Source organism: Poecilia mexicana, unplaced genomic scaffold (assembly GCF_051168715.1).
Source record: "Poecilia mexicana isolate PSO_F unplaced genomic scaffold, ASM5116871v1 scaffold_23, whole genome shotgun sequence".
In the NCBI taxonomy this organism is placed as follows: Eukaryota; Metazoa; Chordata; class Actinopteri; order Cyprinodontiformes; family Poeciliidae; genus Poecilia; species Poecilia mexicana.
The window spans coordinates 12,604,954-12,628,390 of record NW_028263392.1 but is presented as its reverse complement, the minus strand read 5'-3'; the positions used below and the strand labels follow the sequence as shown (position 1 = coordinate 12,628,390).

At 35.0% G+C, this 23,437-nt stretch overlaps 1 protein-coding gene across 1 annotated transcript in view; it reads left to right on the top strand.

Moving 5' to 3' along the window:
* The first annotated feature begins 1,398 nt into the window (after positions 1–1,398).
* The window catches only part of rassf3 (Ras association domain family member 3), a 53,366-nt gene continuing 31,327 nt past the window's right edge, over positions 1,399–23,437 (top strand). Inside the window, exons 1-2 of the mRNA XM_015000791.2 lie at positions 1,399–2,001; positions 13,079–13,191. Coding sequence (XP_014856277.2) covers positions 1,485–2,001; positions 13,079–13,191 — 630 coding nt within the window. The 5' untranslated portion in view covers positions 1,399–1,484. The remainder of the gene's footprint in view (positions 2,002–13,078; positions 13,192–23,437) is intronic.

The following is a 23,437-nucleotide window of genomic DNA, read 5'->3' as shown; positions in this document are numbered from 1 at the left end:
TCTGCCCACAGCCTGGATCATTTTAAATCACTTCTTAAAACTCATTTTTACTCTGGCATTTAATTGGTGTATTGTTTTGTGTTCTGTTTTGTCATTTGAGTTGTTGTTCTTGTACAGCACTTTGGTGCGTTTTATACCTGTTTTAAAGTGCTATATAAATAACTTTGACATTGAACAAAATTGGTTATTGGTACAACTACTAACTGAAATATAACTTTAACTGTAATTCACTGCAATAAATAGTTAAAATCCATTTTAAACCAAATTTCTGGATATGGAGTGTAAAATATTAATTTTATATACTTTGTATATAAAATGTAAGCATTATATTCATGTTTACTTCTTTTTTACATATATGGATTTTGCACAGAAAGGTTCCAAATAAACTAATGCAAAAGTTTATTAAAAATCTAAACTTAAAATGAAGTTTATGTGTGAAATCGGTCAAAGGTTTTTTTTTGAGCGGTTCTTATTAAACGTTTAACCTAATTAAGTGATTTACATTTCTAACATTTACAAAATAATATAATTTGATTATCTGTTATGCAAAGTTTCACAATGAAAACTACAATAAAAACTTAAAATAATAAGAAGGTTAAAAGTCTGTCTTTTCAGGCTAACCTTTAGAATTGACAGTCCTCTATTTAAGTGAGTTTATTACTTTTTGTAAAATAAATTTTATTTCAGGAACAGAAACTTGTTTCAGCTGATCAATAAAGGAACTACAACTGCATAAACCTTGGTTTAACTTTTAAACTAAAATTTATATTAACTTTTTCTGTGTATTTATGACATTTATTCTTTTCAAAGTTAACAGTAGGTTTATTTGCTTACAAAAGGTGTTTTACATATAAAACTACATTTAAACCAAAATAAAGCAGACTGAATTATTTTTGGAGGCTTAGCTTTTAAATATGCAGTGTGGGTGATTTAAGACGCCTTTGTTATTGTGCAATTTTTGTAGAGACCTTTAAAATTTGCATTTTAGTTACAACAGAAACTTAATTTAGGTTGAAACAGCGCCCTCACGTGATCAGAATCGGAACTACGACGTGTCAAACTGCGTTTTTACATTTAAACTGACATTTAGATGTAGTTTTTTCTATTCATTTACATAAAAATTTGAAGACTATTATTTTTTAATTAACCGTAATATTATTGACTTTACTTTACAAACTGTGTTTTACATGATAGAGAGTTGCAAAATAAAATAAGCAAAAACGGGATACGAATTATTTTTTGGCAGTCTTACGTTTTGCATAGACAGTGTGGGTAAATTAAGTTGGGTTTTATTACTTTGCAGTCTTTGTAAGGAACTTTAAATTTGCGTTTTTGTAAGCGGAGCGTGTCATGCTGGCCGCTGTGGAGTCTGAAATGAGATCCAACCCGTTCTCCGGCAGATCAACCTGCTCTCCGACAACCAACGCGGACTTTAAGCGGCAGGACGCGGCTCGGTGTCAGAGACCCGTCCGAGCCAGCCGAGCATGAAGGGAATAATGTTTAACCCCCCGCCTCGGATCCGTGAAAACGCCCCCACGGGTGACTCGGCAGTGGATCCTGTTCGCACCAACACATCCCTGCTGAGCCCGACGACCTGCGAGGCTCCCTGCGAAACGACGTGGCCGCCGCCCGGAGCCAGGATGCGGATCTCCAAGGCCAACAAGGGCGCGGTGGTGAGAGTGATCCGGCGGCATTCCTCCCCGCAATCGGCCAGCCTGGAGGAGGTCTGGAGTCCGAGAGAGGAGAAACCCCGGAGCCCCGAGAGGAAGAAGCCGGCGGAAGCTGCTAAAAACGGGGTTGAAGGGCAAGGTGGGGGGCCACCCCGGAGCAGGAAGAGCCGGTTTCGAGCCCCCGACGTGAGGACCATCTTCTCCCCCGGAGAAAAGGACCCCAGAGTGAAGGAGGAAACCGGGGAGGGACACACCTTCGAGCCGGGAGGCGAGAACAACTGGTGCGATGTCTGCTGCAATTACATCCTCCAACACGGACTCACCTGTGCAGGTAAGACGGTGGAGGTCCAAACTGCCTCATTAAAGACAAATACAAACCTCAATGAGTTTGGATTTTAAGCAACCGAAAACTGTGAGGTGAAACAGAAATTACTTCTTTTTTTTTTAAGGGAACAAATCAAACATGAAACCCAGTTTGTAGAACCAAATTTGACTTCATCTACGGCTGTCTTTTGGGATAAATTTACCCTGTACAGAAACTAAAAATGTTTCCCATCTTTCCTTCAAAAACAGTTAAACTCAGACTGAATGGAGACCAAACAGTCTTGATTATTAAATTGGACTGAAGTCTTTACATCTCAGATCTTTAATAGTTTGGTTTTCTTTCTGGATCTCTCAGGTGATGAAAAGCACCCCTCACAGCATGATGTTTCAACATATGGTCTTCTTCCATAATGTATTCAGGGCTACTTCTTTAGGGTTACAAAGGGTTTTATGACTTCTTCCTCGATTAACGCTAGTCTTGTCTTGCCTGGTATAGGTAGCCATGTCTTTGTAGATTTGATTTAATTAAAATGCTCAAAGATTGGAACATTGTTTTATACCCTAAATCTGCTTTAGACCTTTCAACTCTAGGAAACCTAGGCCTTCAATAATAAGCTCCATTTTTACTTATGTCATATACAGGTGGACTCAATTTACCATTTAGGTCTGTCATACCAGTTTCCCTGGATTTTATTCAGATATCAATGTAAAAGGATTGAAAACAACTTGTCAGGTTTTTATTTATCTATGTGCAGTTTGAGGCTAGCTTCTTTCAACAGTTTATGTTCCTCTTGTTTAAGAACCATGATCTCTCCAGCAATTTAATAACAACACAAAACCCTTTTTTGTTGTTGCTTTAAGTACAACTAAGAGCCTAAACTCACAACTTCATTTTGTCATCCTATGAATCATATCGAAAAATGTATTAAATAATTTAATCTGGACATAATAGCCAATCTGTATTTGCAGCTGGGGTTGAAATACTTTGTAAGAACTGATTGGTGTCGAGATAAAGTCGACATGATGACATGTGACAGCTAACTCAGTTTGGCGTTTGTAAAGACTGACTGCTCAGAAGTTGTAGGCAGGGCTCTGAAATGCTTGATGTCAGGAATGTGGACAGTATGCAGGTGAACTAGTTCAGGTAAAAAAAAAACTAGCCTGACTGACTCGTCTACAAACATTGGACTTCCCTCTCTGTGTGTGATGTTATCTGGCAAACAATAGGAGGAAGTTATGAAGAAGAAGTTTTGCCTCATGAGTATATTCTTCCATTTCGAAACTTGTATCATTTAGATTTTGATGCTGTGCCTTTTCCTCTCCTGTGCTTAGCTTCACTTTCAATATTATTTTTCACTAAAATAATAGCCAAAAATATGTTCTTTGTAAATATAGACAAACAATGTAGCACCAGCTAACTAGCTTAAATGTTATAGCACAGCTTTTGAAGGAATATTTTTGCTTAAATCCACAAATACTTAAGTTTCCTCTAAAAATGCTCATAACTGCCTGTTTTAATAGTTCAAACACCAAATATGCTTTCATATGCACTGATAAGCAGTACAAATATGTCATAGCACTACCAAATTAAGCTAACACCTAACTTCTTCCTTATGTTAGCTCATGTACCTATATATACATGTAGCTACAGCCAATCAGAGCCAAGGGAAAAAAAAGAATGTTCCACTGAAAAATCCGTGAATAGGTGAGTCAACAAATGCTGGACCACAAACAGGCTGACGTCCACTGTAATCAATTTATTAGCTAAAATGAGGATGTAAGCTGATTACACAGGAGAAAACCAGAAACACACTTCCTGCTTTCCTATGCTTTGATATTGACTAATGTTAGCTAACAGGCTGACAAGTTACAGATAGTCTATGTGAAAAGCACACATGACATGTTTTTCCTGTCCAAATAAATAAAATAGATGGACTACAATGATAAAAACCTTAGTTCAGTCAATTTTAAGTGGCATATCAATGACCTTAATAAATGAGGAAAACAATCATGTTTTACCTTTTTTGTTATATGAAGCTAGCGAGTGCTAACTTCATAAAGCTAGTACTATTTAGCTAAGTTGCTATATTTAGTTTCAAATCTTGTGTACTTGTGTGTATATATTTCCCTTCTACTTTGACACCGAAGTGGTACAAACAAAAAGCTGTATTTTATTGATTTATAATTTATTGAATTTACTGTTGGCATAACAACTTATTACATGAATTGTGACAGCAATAATTTCAGGACTGCCTTTTTTAATAAGGAAAGCTAGCACTAGCTAGCTAACTAGCTGGTGTTAGTTTATGACAGCCCTAAAGCAAACATCTAACACTAGAATTTTTTGTTCTAATAATACTTTTAATTCAGAAAAACTTAATATCTCAATTTTTTGCTCTAATTATCTTATGAATTTGACTTGTTCATTTTAGCTAGTTTACACTTTGCACACATTAATATTATTTTTATATTATCCTCACAGAAAGACAAGTTACAAAACACAATGTCCCAAAAACATCCTTTTTCTTTCTTTTTTTTTCCTGTTTAACCTCCAGCAAATCAAAGAAATGAATAAGCAGCTACAAGAATAAACATTAAAGGAAAAACTTTATAGGCTTATGATTTTTTTTCCTTCTCTACTGATATTTACATTGGTCACTTATTCACTTATTATCTCAAGAAACAGTCACTTATAAGCCAGCAAGAGCAGCAGTTTTCCTCAGTTGAACATTAATTTTTCCAGATGAGCAAGTCTTCTTTGGATATTGAAATATTTTAAATTTTGCAATGTCTTTTTGTTCGAGTTTCTCTGTACCTTAAACTGCCTGTTTTTTTGTTTTGTTTGACAAAGAATTCACTGTTCAGCAGGCTAATTGGGAAAAGGAAAGACAATAATGATCCAGAATATAGGTACATATCAAGACAGAAATGATTCCCCAACCTTAAAAATTTACCTTTTTCAAATGAATCTCACAACTCAAAATTTAATAAAATCTTGTAGAAAACCTCTGAGATGAGTTGTACTGCAGATAATCCAGGATTTACAGATTATACAGAAATTATCTCTAGTTTAGAGCTTTAATAAAGTCAAAAACTGGAATCAGACCAAAAACTGATTGATGCATTTCTATTAATCAAAAACACAAAATCTTATTAAGATTTTGTCTAGTTTAAATATCTTAGTTCACTTAAAATAAGACAAAACTAACTTACAAGTAACTTCAGCAAGAAATAGGAGCTTGTTTTAAGACAATAATTCCTTAATATTGGTTTAAAGAAAAGTACTAGTTCCACTCACTGACTTTTTTACACTTATAACAAAAATATTTTCCATATTTTAAGTGAAAAAAAGTCAGTAGAACTAAAACTTTTTAAAATCAATATTATTAATAAAGAAGTTACTTGTAAGTTAGTTTTGTCTTATTTTAGGTGTACTAAGATATTTACACACTTTAAATAAAATACTTGGTTAGATGTTGTGTTCTTGGAGTGCAAAGCACGTCTTGTATGATATAGTAATGTTCTGTATATTGCAGTTATGAAAGTTTTACATATTAAACTGTATCCTACATGTTTTTCCCAGAGATGAGTTGAATGAATTTGTTTAATCATTTGAGTTTTGCAGCTCCTGTTTCAGTGTTTGTGCCTCTGAGTGTGAGGACTGATGGCTTCTCTCTTTGTTTGGTTCTTGTTCTTTGTCTGTTTCTCAATGAAGTGCAGTAACAGAAACCTGCAAACAGAGCAGGGATCTTTGTTTGATTGGCTTTAATGTTGCATTAGAGCGTGAGTTCATTAGCCAAGAGGCATTTCTGCAGGAAACTGGAGCTTTGGCTCACTCGGTACACTCTTATTTTCATGGAACAAGTCTCTTTAATGAGACAATTATTTCATTTTGAACTCTCATTGACAGCATTGGTTTAAATTTTGAGAATAAAGACTTAATATTCTGACTTCATTCTGAAAATATTACTTCATTCTCATATTATTACAACTTTATTCTGTTATTATTTTGACTTTATCCTCATGCCAGTTTATTCTCTTAATATTATGACTTTATTCTCTGGATTTTATTTTTTATTGTCGAAATAATACAAGAATAAAGTCGCAGTAATACGACTTTATTATCATGTAGTCTTTATGATAAAGTATTATGACTGTAGTCTTATGACTTTTTGACTCAATTATATTATTACGACTTTCTTCTAGTATTATTTTGACTTTATTCTCATAATATTATGACTTTTTTTGGTGTATTGCTTTATTCTTGTAATATTATTTTTTATTTTTGTCTTGGTATAGTTCGAAAAGAAAGAAAACAAAGAATTAAGCGATTAAATTAAAAATCTACAGAATGTAGCAGATTTTATTTTATCCAATTAATCGTCCGAATATTCAATTGAATAATTGATTACTGAAATAATCGTTGGTTTCAGATCTACAAATTGATTAAACTAATTCTTCAAACATCCATCCCAGCATCTTGGATGGAAAAACATAACCCTTATATCTATAGTTTTGTCTTTATTAGAGGAAATGCGCAGTAAATCCTCCCTCAGCGCAAACGGTGCGGAGGTTTCACATCGTTAAATCTCATTTTGAGCCTCTGTGAGAAATACCAGATCTGATTGTCGGATTCAGTATAATCCAACTCCACCGGCTTTCAGTGGGCGTCTGTCAGCTGCCGGCGTCTTGTTTGTTCAGTGGCTCTGACAGTTTGGCTCCACGGCCCCCACGGACAGATAATGACCCGCAAAGAGAGCCGGTGGATCACTGCGGACGACGCCGCCGGCCGAGAAGCGTCTCAGGGAGGATGATTCTCTGGTTGTGGGCGTCTGTAGACGGGAGTTATCGTTCGGAGGCGGAAACATCCGAGCAGAGTGCAGGGCGGATGGGGTTTGTTGAATACTTTGGGAGAAGGGTGAGGAGAATATCCCGGTTTTTCTGCCGCTTTCCAAAGGTGGTGCGACGCTCCGCGGGTCTGGAAGTTGGTCCGCTTTGGAGAAAGTCCGGTGAGTTTCGACGGCGGAAAATCCAAAATATTTTTTATTACTTTCTTGGTCATAACTGGTGTGCTCGGTGTCCAAACTAAAGATATTTGGTTGAATTTTTACTTTTGGTAAAAAACTAGCTTGGCTAGCCGTCTGGACTTTCTCCCATTCACTTCAATTCTTTCTGGTAGAATTTCAATCCGGCCAATCAGAGAGCAGAGGGAGAAATCATGAGCGATGACGTCGATTTTCTAACAGCAGCGGAGGAAGTGAATGAAGCTGTTTCGCTTCCAAATTAGCTTCTTTCTCAAGAAAGAAACTAATTTGCAAAATTTGCAAAATTAGTAGCAAATTAGCAATGAAGTTAAATTCATGAAGAAGAGTTACTGTTTTTACAAGTTTTTTATTAAAATGAGCTATCTGCTTGTTTGGAGGTATTTAGGATTTAACATTATAGCTTTGCCTTTTTTATTCTGAGCAGCTCAAAGTTTGATTGCGTGCCACAAACAATGTAGCTCGTATTCAGGCACATAGGAAGCAGAGAAGGTCATTGGAAAAAGACTTGGGACAAAGCAGATGGCTGCAGCATTTATTCACCTGTTCACACGCTAACAGTCGTCTTTGTGCTTCAAACAAAAACATGTTTGAATTTCATGTAGCTGCCGTGTGAATACAGCAAGATTTTCACAAAAAGAACTTCGGTTCAAACAATATTTGCATCATAAAATTAAAAATACCATATTTAATAGACAGTGTACTTGTATGCTAATATAAATCTTTATGTTTTTTTTTATACCTGAGTTATAAAGATTTATCAAACCAAACAAAATTGGTATTAAAGCGTTTGTGTAGCTAAAATGTTTGTTTGTGCTGCTATCATTTCAAATACATTAATAAATGTTTCCAAAGGTCACAAAAGGTCAACCATAATAGTGGGATTAAACAAAACTGGTGTCCATCAACTCATCAACTCTGCTACATTTGTGCTGCTTTTGTTTTGAAGATATTAATAAAAGTTTAGAGGTCAAAGGTCAACCAATTCCCCCACCAAACAAACTAAATTGGGGTCAAACGTTTGTGCTGCAAGATAGTTATATATTTAACACTCCCAGGTGTTTTCCAAATAGCAATAAATACCATTGATTATATCTTTAATAATTAACAGGTTTAGATCAGTAATTTCTGTTGTTTATTTTAGAAACAATTAGATCATGCTACAAAACTTTTTTTGTAATTATTTTATTGATACTGTGAAATGCATTTTTTTCCTAAAGGTATAATCTGGTAAATATTTTAAACATTTTCATCCCTGGATAGGCGGAAACATTTTCTCTAAAAACATGTTTTATTCATTTTTCTGGCATTTAGCAGAAAGAAAGAGATTTGGTATTTCAACAGATACAAAACAGGAACAATTTTATCTGATGTCATGCAGGACAGTGAAGAAAAATACAGTCTATTTATGTAATATATGTAAATATGTGGTGCCTGGAAACCTCGCTCAAATTTGCAATTGTTACATAATCTCTTGGATTCCCCTAAAGTAGAAAAAAAACAACGTCTCATTTAATAAACACAATGTTTAACTGTAACATCCAATGTGATCATTTCTGTGTTGATGAGTGAATCTTCAAGCTTTTTCAAACAAAATTATAGTAAAAGATCAAATGTATATTTTCTCTAGTAGTTTAAGCATTTGGTCAGCTCCAGATTTAGAGCCACTTTCCTCCATTTTGTCTCAGTTTGAGGTCAGAAACGTCTCAGCAGGTAAATAAATGTTGGAGGAGCTGAAGCCTCTCTGTTGCTCTCTCTGCAAACACAGACTTAATTAGAGACGTGGTGCCAAAAGAGAAAAATGTTTGACACGTGCCTAAAAAATAGAAGAAAAAAAATCTGACCTGTCTGACGGGTTTGACCTCAGAGCTGATCCTTTCACAATAAGAGCTGATGTTTTACTGGAAACAGTCATGAGGAAAAGTTGATACTTTAACTACAACACAGTTTTTCTACTAGATACCTCACAGATTGATAATAATATTACTAAGAATATTTAATAATAGTAGGATCTTAAATTAGAATTAATAAAAAATAGAATTAAATAAACATAATGGAATAAAAAAATGAACAAAAACATATATTAGTAATATGAATTTCTTTTAACTTCATGGCTATATTTAAATCAGGTATTTTTGGTTCTTTAAAATCTAATCCAAAGTAGTGATTTACTTTTTTTTTTAAATTAGTAGAAATGATGTGCCAATCAATTTCAACATAATCTCATAGGAGGATTCTTTTGCAGTCCATAAAAATGTTAATGTATTTCCTGTGTCTAAGCCAGTAGATGTTTAAGCCAGTAAACTGTTGCCCATCTGTTGCCAAAATTCAAATAAGTTCTATATTTAGTCTTCTAGATGTGAAAAAAGAAAAGGTCAGGGCGTTTTTTGGTCCAAGCTCATCATCTCTGTCAGGCTGATTGTATCTGATCGATTTGCAGCATCAAGGAAGCTTTTATCTGAGACAGCACTATGACTCCATAGAGCTAAGATGAGGGTGAGGAAGAGGAAGAGAGGAAAAGCGAAATGCTCAACTGGAACTGAATCATGCATTTTAAATCTGTATTAGGTGCAGCATTATAGCACAATTAACATTTTTAAGTATTAAAAACTGTGACCTAACAGCAAAAACATGCAGGAATTGTTGCATATTTTTGCCCAAAGATTGAAAATAGTTCTTTCTCTCATAATTTCCTCATGCTAGAGATTATTTAAGATAATTCATGTTGCATGTTGAAGCTTTACAGGCTTCAACGTCCCCACATTTTTTAAAATCCCCACATTTTTCTCTGTCCGACATTAAATCAGGCTAATCTTTCCCTGTTTTGGGTCAGCTAGGTTTACAAAGTTATTTCTCTTTGCTACGAGCCAGAATACTGATCATGTTTCATTTGAGTAGTTTATCATTACTATAAACTCAAACGTTTACATCCAGTGAGGTTATTATGCCTTTGAGCAATGGTTGTCGATTAAATGATCAATTATTAAATTATTAAAAAGTATTAAGAATTCATTATTAATTATTAATCTAATAATAATTTTAGTAGATTAAAATGAGTTCCAATCGATTAAATACTTCTTTTAGTGTTGTAGTTTGGCCGCCATCCAACAGAGGGCGCCACGGGTCATCCTTTAGCGGAGTCCTTGATGCAGAAACAAAGATGGCGGATGGCGCACCTCTTACTAGGAGAGACAAACGGTCCAAACAGAGTTCGGTGTGGGATGGAAGATGCTATTTATGCGGTTTTCTTTAATAATATAAGCACTTGACAAGTTCCTTAAGTTGTTTTGAAATATAAGCACTCGATAAGCTCCTTAATAGCGCTAATTCAGCCGAGCTACATGACGTAGCAGCGCCAACTTCTCAGCAAAAAATGAGAGGAGCTACGAAGGTGAGAATGCGATGGCAGAAAAGCGGAGATAAAAAAAAGTAAAGTGATGGAAAAAATATGACGACAATAAGCAAGATAGATCTTGAGTTAATGAATATCTTTCTGTTCATGGGGGATTAAAGTGTTTCGCATATTATTCTATTCATCTTTTATATTTCTATTCAGCAACCTAAGCGGTTGCTGTTTTGTTATATTTTATAAATATGTTTAAGTTTAACAGTATGAGAAAACCAGAACTTTCTGTTTATTCAGTCAGTATTTAACACAACTGACATAAAGTAAGGCTGAAAATTAATGAATTTCTTTTCAGATTTTAATATTTAGAGTAATTTAGTCCTTCATATTATGGAAAACTCAGGATTTTAAGAAAATAGCCACTTATCAATTCATTTTGAATTGATCAATAAGACGAATCAACTTTAGATTAACTTAATGGATAACCTGCATCCCTAATAAGTAGTACAAAGGTGACTTGCTTTATTGCTTTAAAGAAAAGCGAAAAACAATAAATAATGCAAATGGAAATTATTGAGCTCGTTTTAAATTATTGTGTGATTAATTGATTATTATTATTGCGACAGGCCTACTCAGAGTTGAAACCCTGACTTAGCTCTGTCAGGAGGAATGGGGCAAAATTACAGCAAATTATTGTGAGAAGTTTCTGGAAGAAACTTGACCCAAGTTGTGGAGTTTAAAAGGCAACATATGCAAAGCTATTCTGGATCATAGTTTGTGTGTAGAGGGTTTTGTGTTTCCCGCTGTGGATCCATGTCGATGATCTGATGTTCGGATGAATGGACGGATTGGAAGCCGGGTTAGTCGGACGTGTTTTAGTTACAACAAACTGCGTAAGTGAGAAGAGAGCTGCTGGAGATGACTGAGTCAGCAGTGCTGTGCCAATCCGCCGCCTCCTCCCTCCTGCCCTGTCTGTGTCCATCTCACTGTGGCCTCCATTTGACTGTTAAATCACCCACTCAGCACAACAACACAGGGGAAGAATGGCAGCTGCGCACATCTGAGGTCTGATCAGAGGCAGACAGACAGCAGAGCGAGGAGCCGAGCTTTCTGATGAACAATGACGATGAGGTCTAACAGTGTTTAAGATGGGAGATGGGAGCAGCCATGTGCAAACTGTCGGATAAAGTTGGACAGCACATGAGGAAAAAGTCGGCAGGTAGGATTGTGGGATTTAACCGAGTGTTTATGAAGGGATTTGACCTAAAAACAAATGTTTATGTGGCATGTAGTTCATCTGTTATTGATGCAGATGCTTATTTTTCACAATTAAATGCGTAAATGTCAGAAAATATAAATAGATACTGCTTCTTGTTTTTAAGAGTGTTAGCATTGTCCAATGTTTTTAGCATCCAGTTTTAATTCTCAGTTTTACGGATGAAAACTGGACTGAAAACAGGATATTACTGGAAATTGTTCAAAACAATTAAAATTAACCTTTCTTCCTATAACTTAATATCACTGAATAGTTTTTAAAGCATGTTTTTACTAATTAAGGACTAAAACATGCATTGTAGAAAATGCATGTTTATGATAATTATATTGATAATACTAATATAACATCATTATTTATTCACATATTGGATTCCTAATTAATTTTACCATAAAATAGATCAATTTTATTTTATTAAGTTAAACTTTTAATAATCCAAGTTATTAAATAATGAAGTACATAATGTAATCATTTGACTTTACATATTTATAGTGTAATATCAAAGTTAATTATATTATTTTATTAAAAAATTTATTTACCTTGTTCAATAACTATTTTCTTAATTCCAAAATTTTAATGTATTTTTTTCCATTAAAGTAATCAATATGAATTTTATGACTATTTATTTTTATGACAAAATTCATCTATATTTTCACATGTTGAATACAATAAAACAACACTTTTCCACTGTTTTATTGTATTTTGTATTCATTTGAATAAATGTCAATCTTTTTCTACAGCTTTTGTTTTTGTTACAATTTCAATTATTATCCATTACAGTTGTCAGCTTATGCATGTTTTTAAGGATAACATGACTTTCCCCATAAGGTTCTTACTCTTCTTATTGTCTTAGCAGTTCACAGATTAAACATTAAATATGACTTTAGAAACAATGATTGAAAAGTTTTCATCTGTTTACTACATTACTTTTGTTTATGCATAATTTAACTGACTAAAGTCAAAGAACTTCTCAATTAAAAGGTATTTGTTATTGATTTTAGTGGAGTTGTTGTAAAACTATAATGTGTTTTGCACTCATTTTCCCAGAATGCACTTGTTTTTAAACAGAAAACATTCAGAATGTTTGTCTGTCTCAATCATTTGTTCCATTCATGCTTATTTTCCAAGTTATTTCATTTAAATCCTTCCTGTTCGTACGTTATCGTTATAATGTTAGTGTGTCCCGATGAATTTTATTTTGAAACCTTTTCTTCTTTATGGTTCGCTTATCTCGGAATTTGCATTACGTCGGCTTTATTTGCAAAATGGGATCTAGGAGCCCAACCGACGAGCCGTCGATATCAATGGAGGATTTGCATATACGTTGTTTCTGCATGTCTGAGATGCTCACAAATAACATCTTCCTCTTATTGTTTTTGGCTCTCACGCTCTTTTAAGCTGATGCAGACTCATTTCTCTGCAGGCTGCAAATATGCTTGTCATGCTGAATGTCGAGAGAGAGTGTCACTCGACTGCCATCCTGCTGCGTCGCCCGTCAGTCAGGACCATCTGAACAACAACAACACGCCGCTCCATGTGAGTCAAAAATGAGCCGATGTTTGTTTACGTCAGCAGCTGTCTGTGCAGATGTCTTCATGGGTGTTTCTTTTCACAACTTTTGCTTGGAAATATGTGTATTTATACGTTTTAGTCATACTTTTGTTTCAAATCAGTTCCTCTAATCAGTCGTATTTTAGAGGACTTAGCTGCATTTTCCTCCGTTCTATTTTTATTAAGACTAATGGCAGCGAAAAACAATAATATTTTTGTTTTGAAACCATTTTCAAGTAATATAACGATAATGGTATTAGAATGCAAGAACATTTTATTTAAGATGAACTAAATTCTTATGAACGTTTAACACTGGAACTGGAAGACATTTTAAATATCCAAAATAAATAAACAAAACAACAGAAACAACAAATAAAATGAATTATGAATGCTCTATAAACAAAACTGTCATTCAAAAAAGAGCTAATTCAGACCAAAGCACCAAACTGAAGACTTTTGTCATCCAGTTTTTGGTAGAAAAAGAGAAAATATGCAAATGGAAATTATTGAGTTCGTCTTAATTTATTGTGCGATTAATTGATTTATTGCTTATTACGACGGACCCAATCAGTTGTCTCAAATACAGCAGTGAGATGCATTTTAAACTTTTACAGTGTGATTATTTCACATTAGTTGCTTAATTTTTAGAAACTGGAATAGATTAAAAGAAAGAATTTAAGAGTAGAAAATGTGTTGATTAGGAAGCATCCAGATTACATTTCTCAAGAAGAAGTTTGGGTGCTGCAACTTTCAGGGCTTCAAGTTAGGTTTATACTTTGTCTATTGTTTATCAGATAAAAGATCCATATAGTCAAATAAAGTTAAAACTGGAATGAAGCTGGAGTAATTTTACTAAAATTGAATATTTTGTAGTAACCAGAGATCACCACATGATGGTGCTGTAGTCAAACATTCTGCCTCTTGAGATTTCCACCATCATCTTCTGCTTAAACAAGCAATAGAGTCGTTACATGTTTCACAGAAAAAAATAGATAATTTTACTAAATCAGTAAATATTTTTCAAAGATTTTAATTTTGCTCATCAACAACAACAGACAGTTTTTGAAATAGTTCAGCAGTCTTAGGAATGAGAAGATGCAACCATCCGGAATTGTGTCAAACCTTTTTCCAGTAAGTTTTAGTTTATTATTTTGTTATTCCTGTCATGTTCGCAACAACTAAACCCTGCTTTAGCACTTCTGCAGCAAATCAGCTTTTAAAGACGTCGCCATCCTTAGAGCTAACACAGCCGCCTGCAACCACACACCCTCACACAACAAAAGCATATTTTTATGAATGGACCACAATGCTGCACTCAGCATTACTCAGCACGGTTCATGAATGTGTTCAGCTCTGGTTGGAAATGTGCTGAGATAATCCTGGTTCTGCAGGAAGGATAAACCCACATCAGTGTTGAGCAGCAGCAGAGCCAAAACCACAGCAGGCAGATCAGCATTAACTGGTTTGATGTGTTGTAAACACAAAGGTGAAACGTCGGTTTCTAAGGTGATAAATCATGTCAGGACGAGGTAATGTGTGAACTCTGAGACCTTTTAAAGCATAGGTCGATTTTATATACACACATTTTTTAATTAATTGCAGTTTTAATTTAAAAAATCCAAGAAAAGAAAATTAATGGAGGCAAATTTGAGTTACTGAAAACTGTAGTATGGTGGTCAAAGTAGACAAAAATCCTCATGTTTTGATGTGTAATTTGCGTATATGAAGATAAACTATCTGACTGTTGGTGTTTCTGTGTGCTTGTGTCACACATCCTGCAACTGTTTCCTGAAAGGAAAAGAAGCTCAGCTGCTTATTTAAGAGCTCTGACACATAAAATAACTGCTAAAGTTACTAAAATGAGCAAAATGTGGCTGTAATAGAATAGTGTGAGCTGCAAAACTACACCATGATAAACCAGAAGGGATGCACGCCCAGCTGTCCTCCAGGAATTAAACACCATACTTATTGTGTGATGCATCCTGGGTGTGCGAGTCAGAGTCAGTTATTCTTATACAGAATTTACTTCTTAAAACACAGTTTTAAATTCAGCCAAATTCTTTATTTTTTCTCTTTGCTTTTTAATGTTCCGCCAGTATTTCCATGTAAAAACCTAATAGCAGCAAATTCTTATAAAAACCTTCACAAAGAGCTAACAGTAATTTTACAAAAGTACATTCTGGGCCTTTTTGAAGGTTTTGTTGGGTTTGCTCTTTCTTCTCCACCTCTCTTTCTCCACCCATTGCTTCATGAGGCTTTTACCTAAACCCATCCATCAGACCAACAAAATATCCAACCATCCACATGACCAACTCAAAAATTATCCAATCAACCATTCGACCAACTAAAAAAATTATCCAACAAGTTGCTTAGTTGGAGTTAACAACCAAAACTCCAACTAAGCGACCAACCAAACACACACCTATATATATCTGAAGGATAAGTAAATCGGTTGTGCTCTCTGCAGTATGTGAACATCTATCAACACTTGTGGATTTACACGTACATATATTCACACAGACCCGTGTCGGTTTACTGTAGCTTCATGTATGAAAGTCCTGTCAGTGCTGCTGTATTCATGTTAAGAACTACAGTGTGACTCTTATATCACCGTTAAAAACCCATCTGCTACAATTTAAAAAACATCCTCACGAGGTCCATCAATGAATCAATCGGGCTAAAAATAATTCAGCTGCAAATAAATAAATAGAACTGCTACAATGGGCAACAAAGTCAGTCATTATGCAGTTCAAAACGTTGACCATGGCCATTAAACCTTGTTAGGAGGAAATGTCTGCTTGATATAAACCACTAACTCACTAACAGAATTAACAGTCAATTCAGTTATCTGCCTTCAATGTGCAGCACATGAAACCTGAACACAACAAATACTGAGAACAAAAGAATACATGGATAACTCATTTTAAATCCTGGAAATTATATTAATTTCTATATTACATAAAGTCACGGTGTAAAGCTGCAGCTCTTCTCCACTCCGACTTGTCCCCCTAAAAATAGAGCATTCCTTTATTTGAGGTTGTTTATCAATTTAAAAGATTTTTAAAAAGTAAACCTAATGAAAAAAATACTAAAACCTGTGAAAAAACACACATGTAACACTGTGACATTCCTCTCCTGCCATGCGATTGGTTTAACTGCAAGGAGATCCTGTAAATGATTGACAAGGAGCCAAAAGAGAGAATAAAATTAACTTCCTGTGAGCTGGGAAAGACAAACACAAGAGAAACCAAACCCATCACAGATGGGAAGAAACAACGAGAGTGAACACAGAGGGCAATGTCCATGAGGTTTTTTTTTAAGTCTTTTACTTTGTTGCTTAATTTATCTGGGTCTGGAAGTGATTAAAAAACTCTGGACCTTTCCAGGAAAACAACAAAAAACGGCACACAAAACTCTGTTGTTAAAAATGATATTAGTGGTTTGTACGATGTTAAACATGCCAAAAACATCTGATAAAATACTTAAATACCCTAGCTGCTGTTGGGTTTCCTTTAGCATCTGATGAGACCTCACCCAGCTTTATGGCCTGTATGCCAGGTTCTTGACTTGTGGGAAAGAACCTAATGGTGGGAAAGTATTGTTACAACTTAATTGATTACAACTTGGACAGCAGAGCATCTGTTCGTGCTGCTAATGTTTTCTAGTGATTAAGATTTTCTTGAAAATTGAGAATTCAAGTCTGCAAGTCAAGCTGTTTGTCTAACATGAAAGAGATTGCTAAACTTTGTAAAAGTCAACTTACAAATCAACTTATGAGGTTATATACATTGGTCGGCTGGTGCAAACGCATAACGCACTGCAAACATATGCATGGACAAATTCAAAAACACACAAATACATAAAAATATGAATTAAACAGAAAAATGCTGCAATCTCAGAAAATAGAAGAAATGCTGCATTTTGCCTACTTTTTGAATTGTAAAGTTCAACATTCAACTTGGTTGGTATATATCTATTGATACTTAAACAGAATGTGAATGTGGATTACCACATTAATCACGCCTAATTGCTCAAAACTTGGGAACACATCAAAAATAATTGATGGATACTAAGAGAAAATGCATCATAAAACATCAGGAAAGCAGACAATACAATCTCAAGTGTCTGAGTATCTCATCATCTTCCCCCCTTCACTATCAAACATCTGAATTCATGCAGTCCTTCCCGTTAACAAACACCATCACCATGCAATTATCACACTACTCTTCCTTTCGGTATATCTCTTCCAATCTTCCCTTTCCTTCTGTTCTCCAGTACTCTGGAGAACTGGCTTTAAAATACTTGTACTGGTTTATAAATCACTGAATGGCTTAGCACCAGAATACTGTAATGTTCATTACATTTGAGCGCAATTTTGAAAAGCAGAAGTGGAGCCTCCTGCACAACCAACAGAAAGTGGTTTCTAAGTAGTACAAAGTCAACAACAAAACACTTAACTTTTCCAACGGTAAAACCAGCTGACCATACATGCTGGAGCTCCACTTGGGTTGCTAGGTAACGAGGCTGGGCTTTGCTGAGGTTGCTAGGTAACAACGCAGTGCCTGCTGAATGTGACTTAGCAATCGGGAGGTTTTTGAAACAACTGATTTTTCAGACACCAAAAAACTTTATCTTATTACCATGTAAAGCACCATGAATTGCCTTGTTTCGCAGAGAGGGAGAAGTAGATCTGGGAAATCCATTCTAGTACATGAATTTAAACTGCATTTAGTGTCTTGTAGATATCTAGTCCAACGTTAAACTGGTCATATAGCCTTTTAATGGTGAAACAGATCCCTTGTAAACATGTGTTGGAGAGAAAAACATTTCCAAATCCCACAAATTGTTTTCAAATTGAAGAAGGACCCCAACATTTCCACAGAAACCAAATATTCTCTGTCATTAGGAAGAGTGCATAAATCTGTGAGCTGTTTTAAAACTTCCAAAAGGCATCACTCTGAAGTCCTTAAAAAGATCCAGTTCCTATTTTTTGACTACTTCAACAAAAGTGTTGTCTCATCTAGAGCTAGGACATCCTTTAGAGTAAAAAAAAGTAAATTTAATAACATAATATAAACCAATGCTTTAATTAAAACCACCGAATTAGTTTCTTTTGCTGATCAATTTTCAAACAATAAATCAGAATAAATTTTTAAACTGCAAAATTAAAATTAACCTTTCAATTAGTTATCTAAGAACAGTAATAAAACAGAAAATACATTTGCATAACAGCAGAACGAGTGACAGAGATGAAATATAACACTCACTTTTCAACTGTAATCTTTTATGGATTGTCTGGGATTAAGTCCTCAGTCTGACAAACAAAGCTCTAACATCGTCAGCTGAAACAGGACACCCGTCTGCAGCTTAGAGACCCACCAGCAGATGGGTTCTTCTGATTTCCTTCTCAGTTTTGGGAGCTAACATGTGCAACATCACCAACTGTTATTCTGAGATAAAACATGTAAAGAAGCAGAGAGATGTTATGATATATTTGTAAATCTTTCTGTAACAGTAAATATACAGTGTTTATTTCATTTTGATTCTGTCAACAATTATGTTTTCATAGCTATTGCTATTTGCCCCCACATTTATCAAATCTTTTATAAAGATTTGATTTTGAGCCAAATTGTTGCTACCTGGTGAGCTCATGGTTTTTCTTTTAGCTTTGTAAATGTTGTTTTCATCAAATCCAAGTTCTTCTATTGCAGTTGTTGAGTCATGTTTCCTTTCTTACAATTGTAATGTTAAAGGCATTAAGATATCCATTAAGATCCCAGACGAGCCCCCATGTGTGTCATTGTCACTGTGTGCTAATGGATGCTTTTCACTGTCTAATTAATGTGAACCAAACCACTGAGAATGTAGCTTGGCTGATAAATGGTATCCTGCAGTTAGGCTGTTCTTACGTTTCTTTTAGCTTCAAGAATATTGTTTTTCATTAACATTCACTCCTGTAGCTTTCCTGTTGCCATAAGTGTCCTTTCAAGATATTAAGCAGGAAGTCTTAGAGTTATGAAAGGCATTTATAGTTATAGTAAAACTTGATATAATTAAATGAAGAAAGGCTACATAACAGCACAGAGAAAGCATAAATAACTACAACAGAAAGAACAATAGAACTTAAATAAAATAAACTAAAAAAAAAAGACCCAACAAAATATGTTTCATGAGCATGGTGTTTTTTTAATCTTCTTTATAACATTATGTCTTTCTGCTGTCCATAATGTAGAATTTCAAGGGTTCATCTATATATGAGCTAGTATTAGCATGTAGCACAGCTAGTGGCAACAAGAAGTTAGAAAAGTGTGTAATTCCGGTTATCTATATTGTTATATCTTTTTTTATTTCTTTGTTAAAAGAAAAGTAAGCACATAGTATAATTAATATGTTTGTGTATTTCTTAACGAGTTAAAGCTACTATAACAATAGTCCTTGCAGCAATGGGTAACTAACCAGTCTAAAGATGGTAAGATACATGGTAGTAGTTAATGCAATGCAATTAGTTGTATTTAATGCTTAACCTTTCTCCTCAGCTGCCTTATTTAGATTTATTCTTTGAAAACATTCTCAAGCTGCCTACTGGGAATCTACAACTCAGGTCTTTTTCAGTTGTGTTTACTTGCTCAGGATTAAAAGTCTAAACCAGATCTGCAGATCTGTCAACTCAAAACTCTAATCCAGCATGTTCTTCTTCTCATGAATGGAATAAGTATTTTTTCCCGTTTTTTGTTGGTAGTTCAGAGGAAAACTTAGATACCCATCAGGGTGGGACTTCCCAGTGAACTGCTATCTGTCATGTTGCACAGCATTTGTTTGTTTGTGTTTATCTCAGGTCCTTATCCTGTTGGGTGATTTCTATCCAAGAAACTGGCTGGCTTGGATAAGAGTGCACTGTAAATGACCCACATTCAGCATTCATTCAGGCTTCTTGCACCGTGGCCCTGCTGTCAACAACATAAAGTGCTGAATGCACGCTTTCAGGCTTCTGATTAAAGCAGCAAGATGAAACCAAAAGGAAGATATTTAAATACAAAGGCGTCTGTGTTTTATGATAAAGCAAAAGAAGGGAAAGAACTAAACCATAAAGTTAAATTTGCTTAGTTTGTATATTTTGATAAGTTTGATTTCAAAAAGTTGAAATTCCTGATGAAGAGCGTTTAAAAAGGATAGTAAAAGATTGTGTTGGGAGAGTCGGGAAGGTTTATATTGGCAATAATTCACAGTTGAGTCTGTGTGAGTTTGACTTAGAGTTATGCTGTTTTGCTGTTACTGCAGAGACTCCCTTCTGCTGTTTCAGTTCAGACCTGCAGCTTTTATTCATCAAAAATCTGTGCTGAGCAGAAAAAAACAACAACTTTGTTCATCTGCTGTGATGGCCTGATATTTCTACCAGTATTTCTTTCTACAATCTTCTTCGTTTACAGGAGAAAATGTTGTTATGGAGATTTTAAAATGTTTAGAAATCCTGCCAAACTATTGCTCAAGGCCAATTTAAAACACTTCAACAAAGGTTGCCATGTTGGATGTTATTTGATTATTTAATAGGATAGAAAAAAAAATACAAACTGTCTATTGCACCACTATTTAAATCCCGCAAGCTAAGAGCAATACAAACAAAAATGCAAATGTCAATGTTGTAACCGTCTGGTGGCCACACAAGTGAGAGCTCAACTGGTTTGAGAAGCTTCATCCCAGACTTACATCACCAAGTGTTAATCAAAGCGTTGAGTGAAGTGATGTGAAACGACTCCTGTACACACCAGAGTAGAGGAGATCTGTTCTCCAGAGGGACAAATCAAACTTCTGTAGCTGTTTCCATTGTAAAGGTCTGCAAATATTTGTTGTTATTCAGCTAACATAAAAACCCCCCCACAATTTCACAATTGCTGAGTTGTCATTGAATGAAAAAAAAAATTAAAATCACACATGAATAAATTTGTTCATGCAATAAATCATTAAAAAACATGCAGCGCCATGATCCTCCTACCACTTCCTGTTTTCTTCTTCTTCACTGTCTTTCCCAGTAGTAACATTCGGTTGTTGATCACGTGACTCGTGATACAAAAAAATTGTTTCCATTAATCAAATTTTATTTTCTGATTCCAATTTGTACAATTAAATGGTCACTGGAAACCCTGCTTCTGTCTGGAAATCCGATGGATAAATTTGAGGTTAGCGGTTGCCATAACAACAGCAACTGACTCCATTGTGTCAAGTTTAAAGTTCGGTGAAAGGACGATCAAGGTGTGGGGTTGTTTTTAGGAGTTTTAGAAAGTTTGGTGTGGATTGGTTGGCAGACACCTGAACCAAGTAGAATTAAAGTCTCATCCAACATCAGTGTCTGACCTTACAAATACACTTCTAGAAGTAAAAAAAACAACTAAACTGTAGATTAAAAATAACTCTGTATGTGTTTTTTTGCCCATATAGGTGTGTGTCTGGTTACAGCTGTACATCTACTCTGTTGTTTCAGTCGGTTGGCAGTTTATAGCGCGCGTTAATGCGTCTTTACTCCCAATGCATCTTTTTCTCCAGCAACTGTTTGTGTTTAATCCTGCATCTCTGGCTCTCTGTCTGTGATTATGCGATACACCGGGCCTGCATGTGATCCTCCGGCAGCATTCCTCTGCTCTTTGATCATGAGACACTCAGTGTTTTGTCTGTCAGGGTAAAATAATGGGCCGCACAACCTGCAGTAGATCACAGTGTGCTGGGACACGTTCAGAAATCACAATTGGAGTCCAAATTAAAAAAAAAGAATACACTGCAGGCATCTTCTCATGTTGAACTAACCGAATGCATCATGTTTGATTTATGCAGTTTCTGAGTCTGTCTGAGACTCGTCACAGAAATTCAAAACTCATTCAACTAAAGTATGATTTAAGGCCAGGCGGATGTGCTAAATAAAAAATAAAATTGAGTTAAATGTCTCAGATTAAAGCCAATTTGAGACATTTGATGCAAAATCAAGCTGTAAAGATTTCAGTCCATTATTTAATCTCCTGACAGAGGAGCTGATCCACTTATGGTTCTTCCTGTTGGGAACGTAAATGTAATATTGACAAACTTTTTTGAAAATAGGTTTTTATTTCTAAATGCTCTTAAAATCATTTAAAGAATCCATCAAAGCAATTTGTGGTTGTCATGCAACATGAAGAAAGATTAAGGAAAGTTTTGTTTTTTCTTTTTTTTCTCACTATAAATTCAGACAAATAAAAAATTTATTTTATGTTAAACATGAAGGCTTCAGTTGTAATTTAGAAAAAAAAATGTTTTGTTTACTTTTTTTCTCTGCAACAATGGGGCTGAATTGTAAATTTCCAAACTTTAATTAAATTCAGGATTAAAGACAAAACCTCTCATTGAGTTAATTTTGTGTACAATAAGTTCATATAAATATGAATTAATTATATATTTTTAGTTGTAACTAGACTGTGTCTTTCAATTATGTAGAATTTATTCGAAGAGTCAGGACCAGCAGCCTGATGTTTGATTATTTTATGATTATTTAATCTATTTGGGTGTGACATCTTCATTCCTCGTGTGTTAATTACTATTACAACTATTTCTAAAATTGCTGCTTTGAACTCTTCCAGATTGATCAAATGCCTAATTTGTTTACATAAATTAAACAAACATAAACCCTGTTGAGAAGTCTAAAGCTATAAAAACCTGACCTCTCTGATGCAGTTAAGACAAAGTTTTATGAGGTCTAATTCCTACAGCATAAAATAGTGTTAATTATTAACTAAGTGAAAGAAGTTGGGGGAGTTCCCTGAGTAAAATCCCCATCTGTTGTTTCCCATCTTTAAAGCAGCTGTAAGGGACTCAAACCCCCAACCTTCCTACCTTTTAATTAGACCACAAACACACCTTCCTGCTGAAAAAAGAAACCACTCCCCACTAATAAATACTCCTGAGCACAGAGAGCCTCACAAGGTAAGCTCTTAAGCATCAGGGTCGGCATGCAAGTTTGTCATTTGTCTGTTTGTAGCATAAACCACAAACCTGGTTAGAGTGGGGAATATATTTCTAGATTAAATTATGAAAATGTTTACTGTATTTTCAGGTTATCTATTTACATTTATTCACCTTGTGCAGTGCACCAGTACCTCCAGTTTATGTGTAAAATTGAGGACAGTCTGCCACAAGTCATGTTCAAGGCCCAACTGACAGATATGTTGTCTTTGTTTTTTTTCTGATGCTAGTTTGCCCCACTTTCTATTGC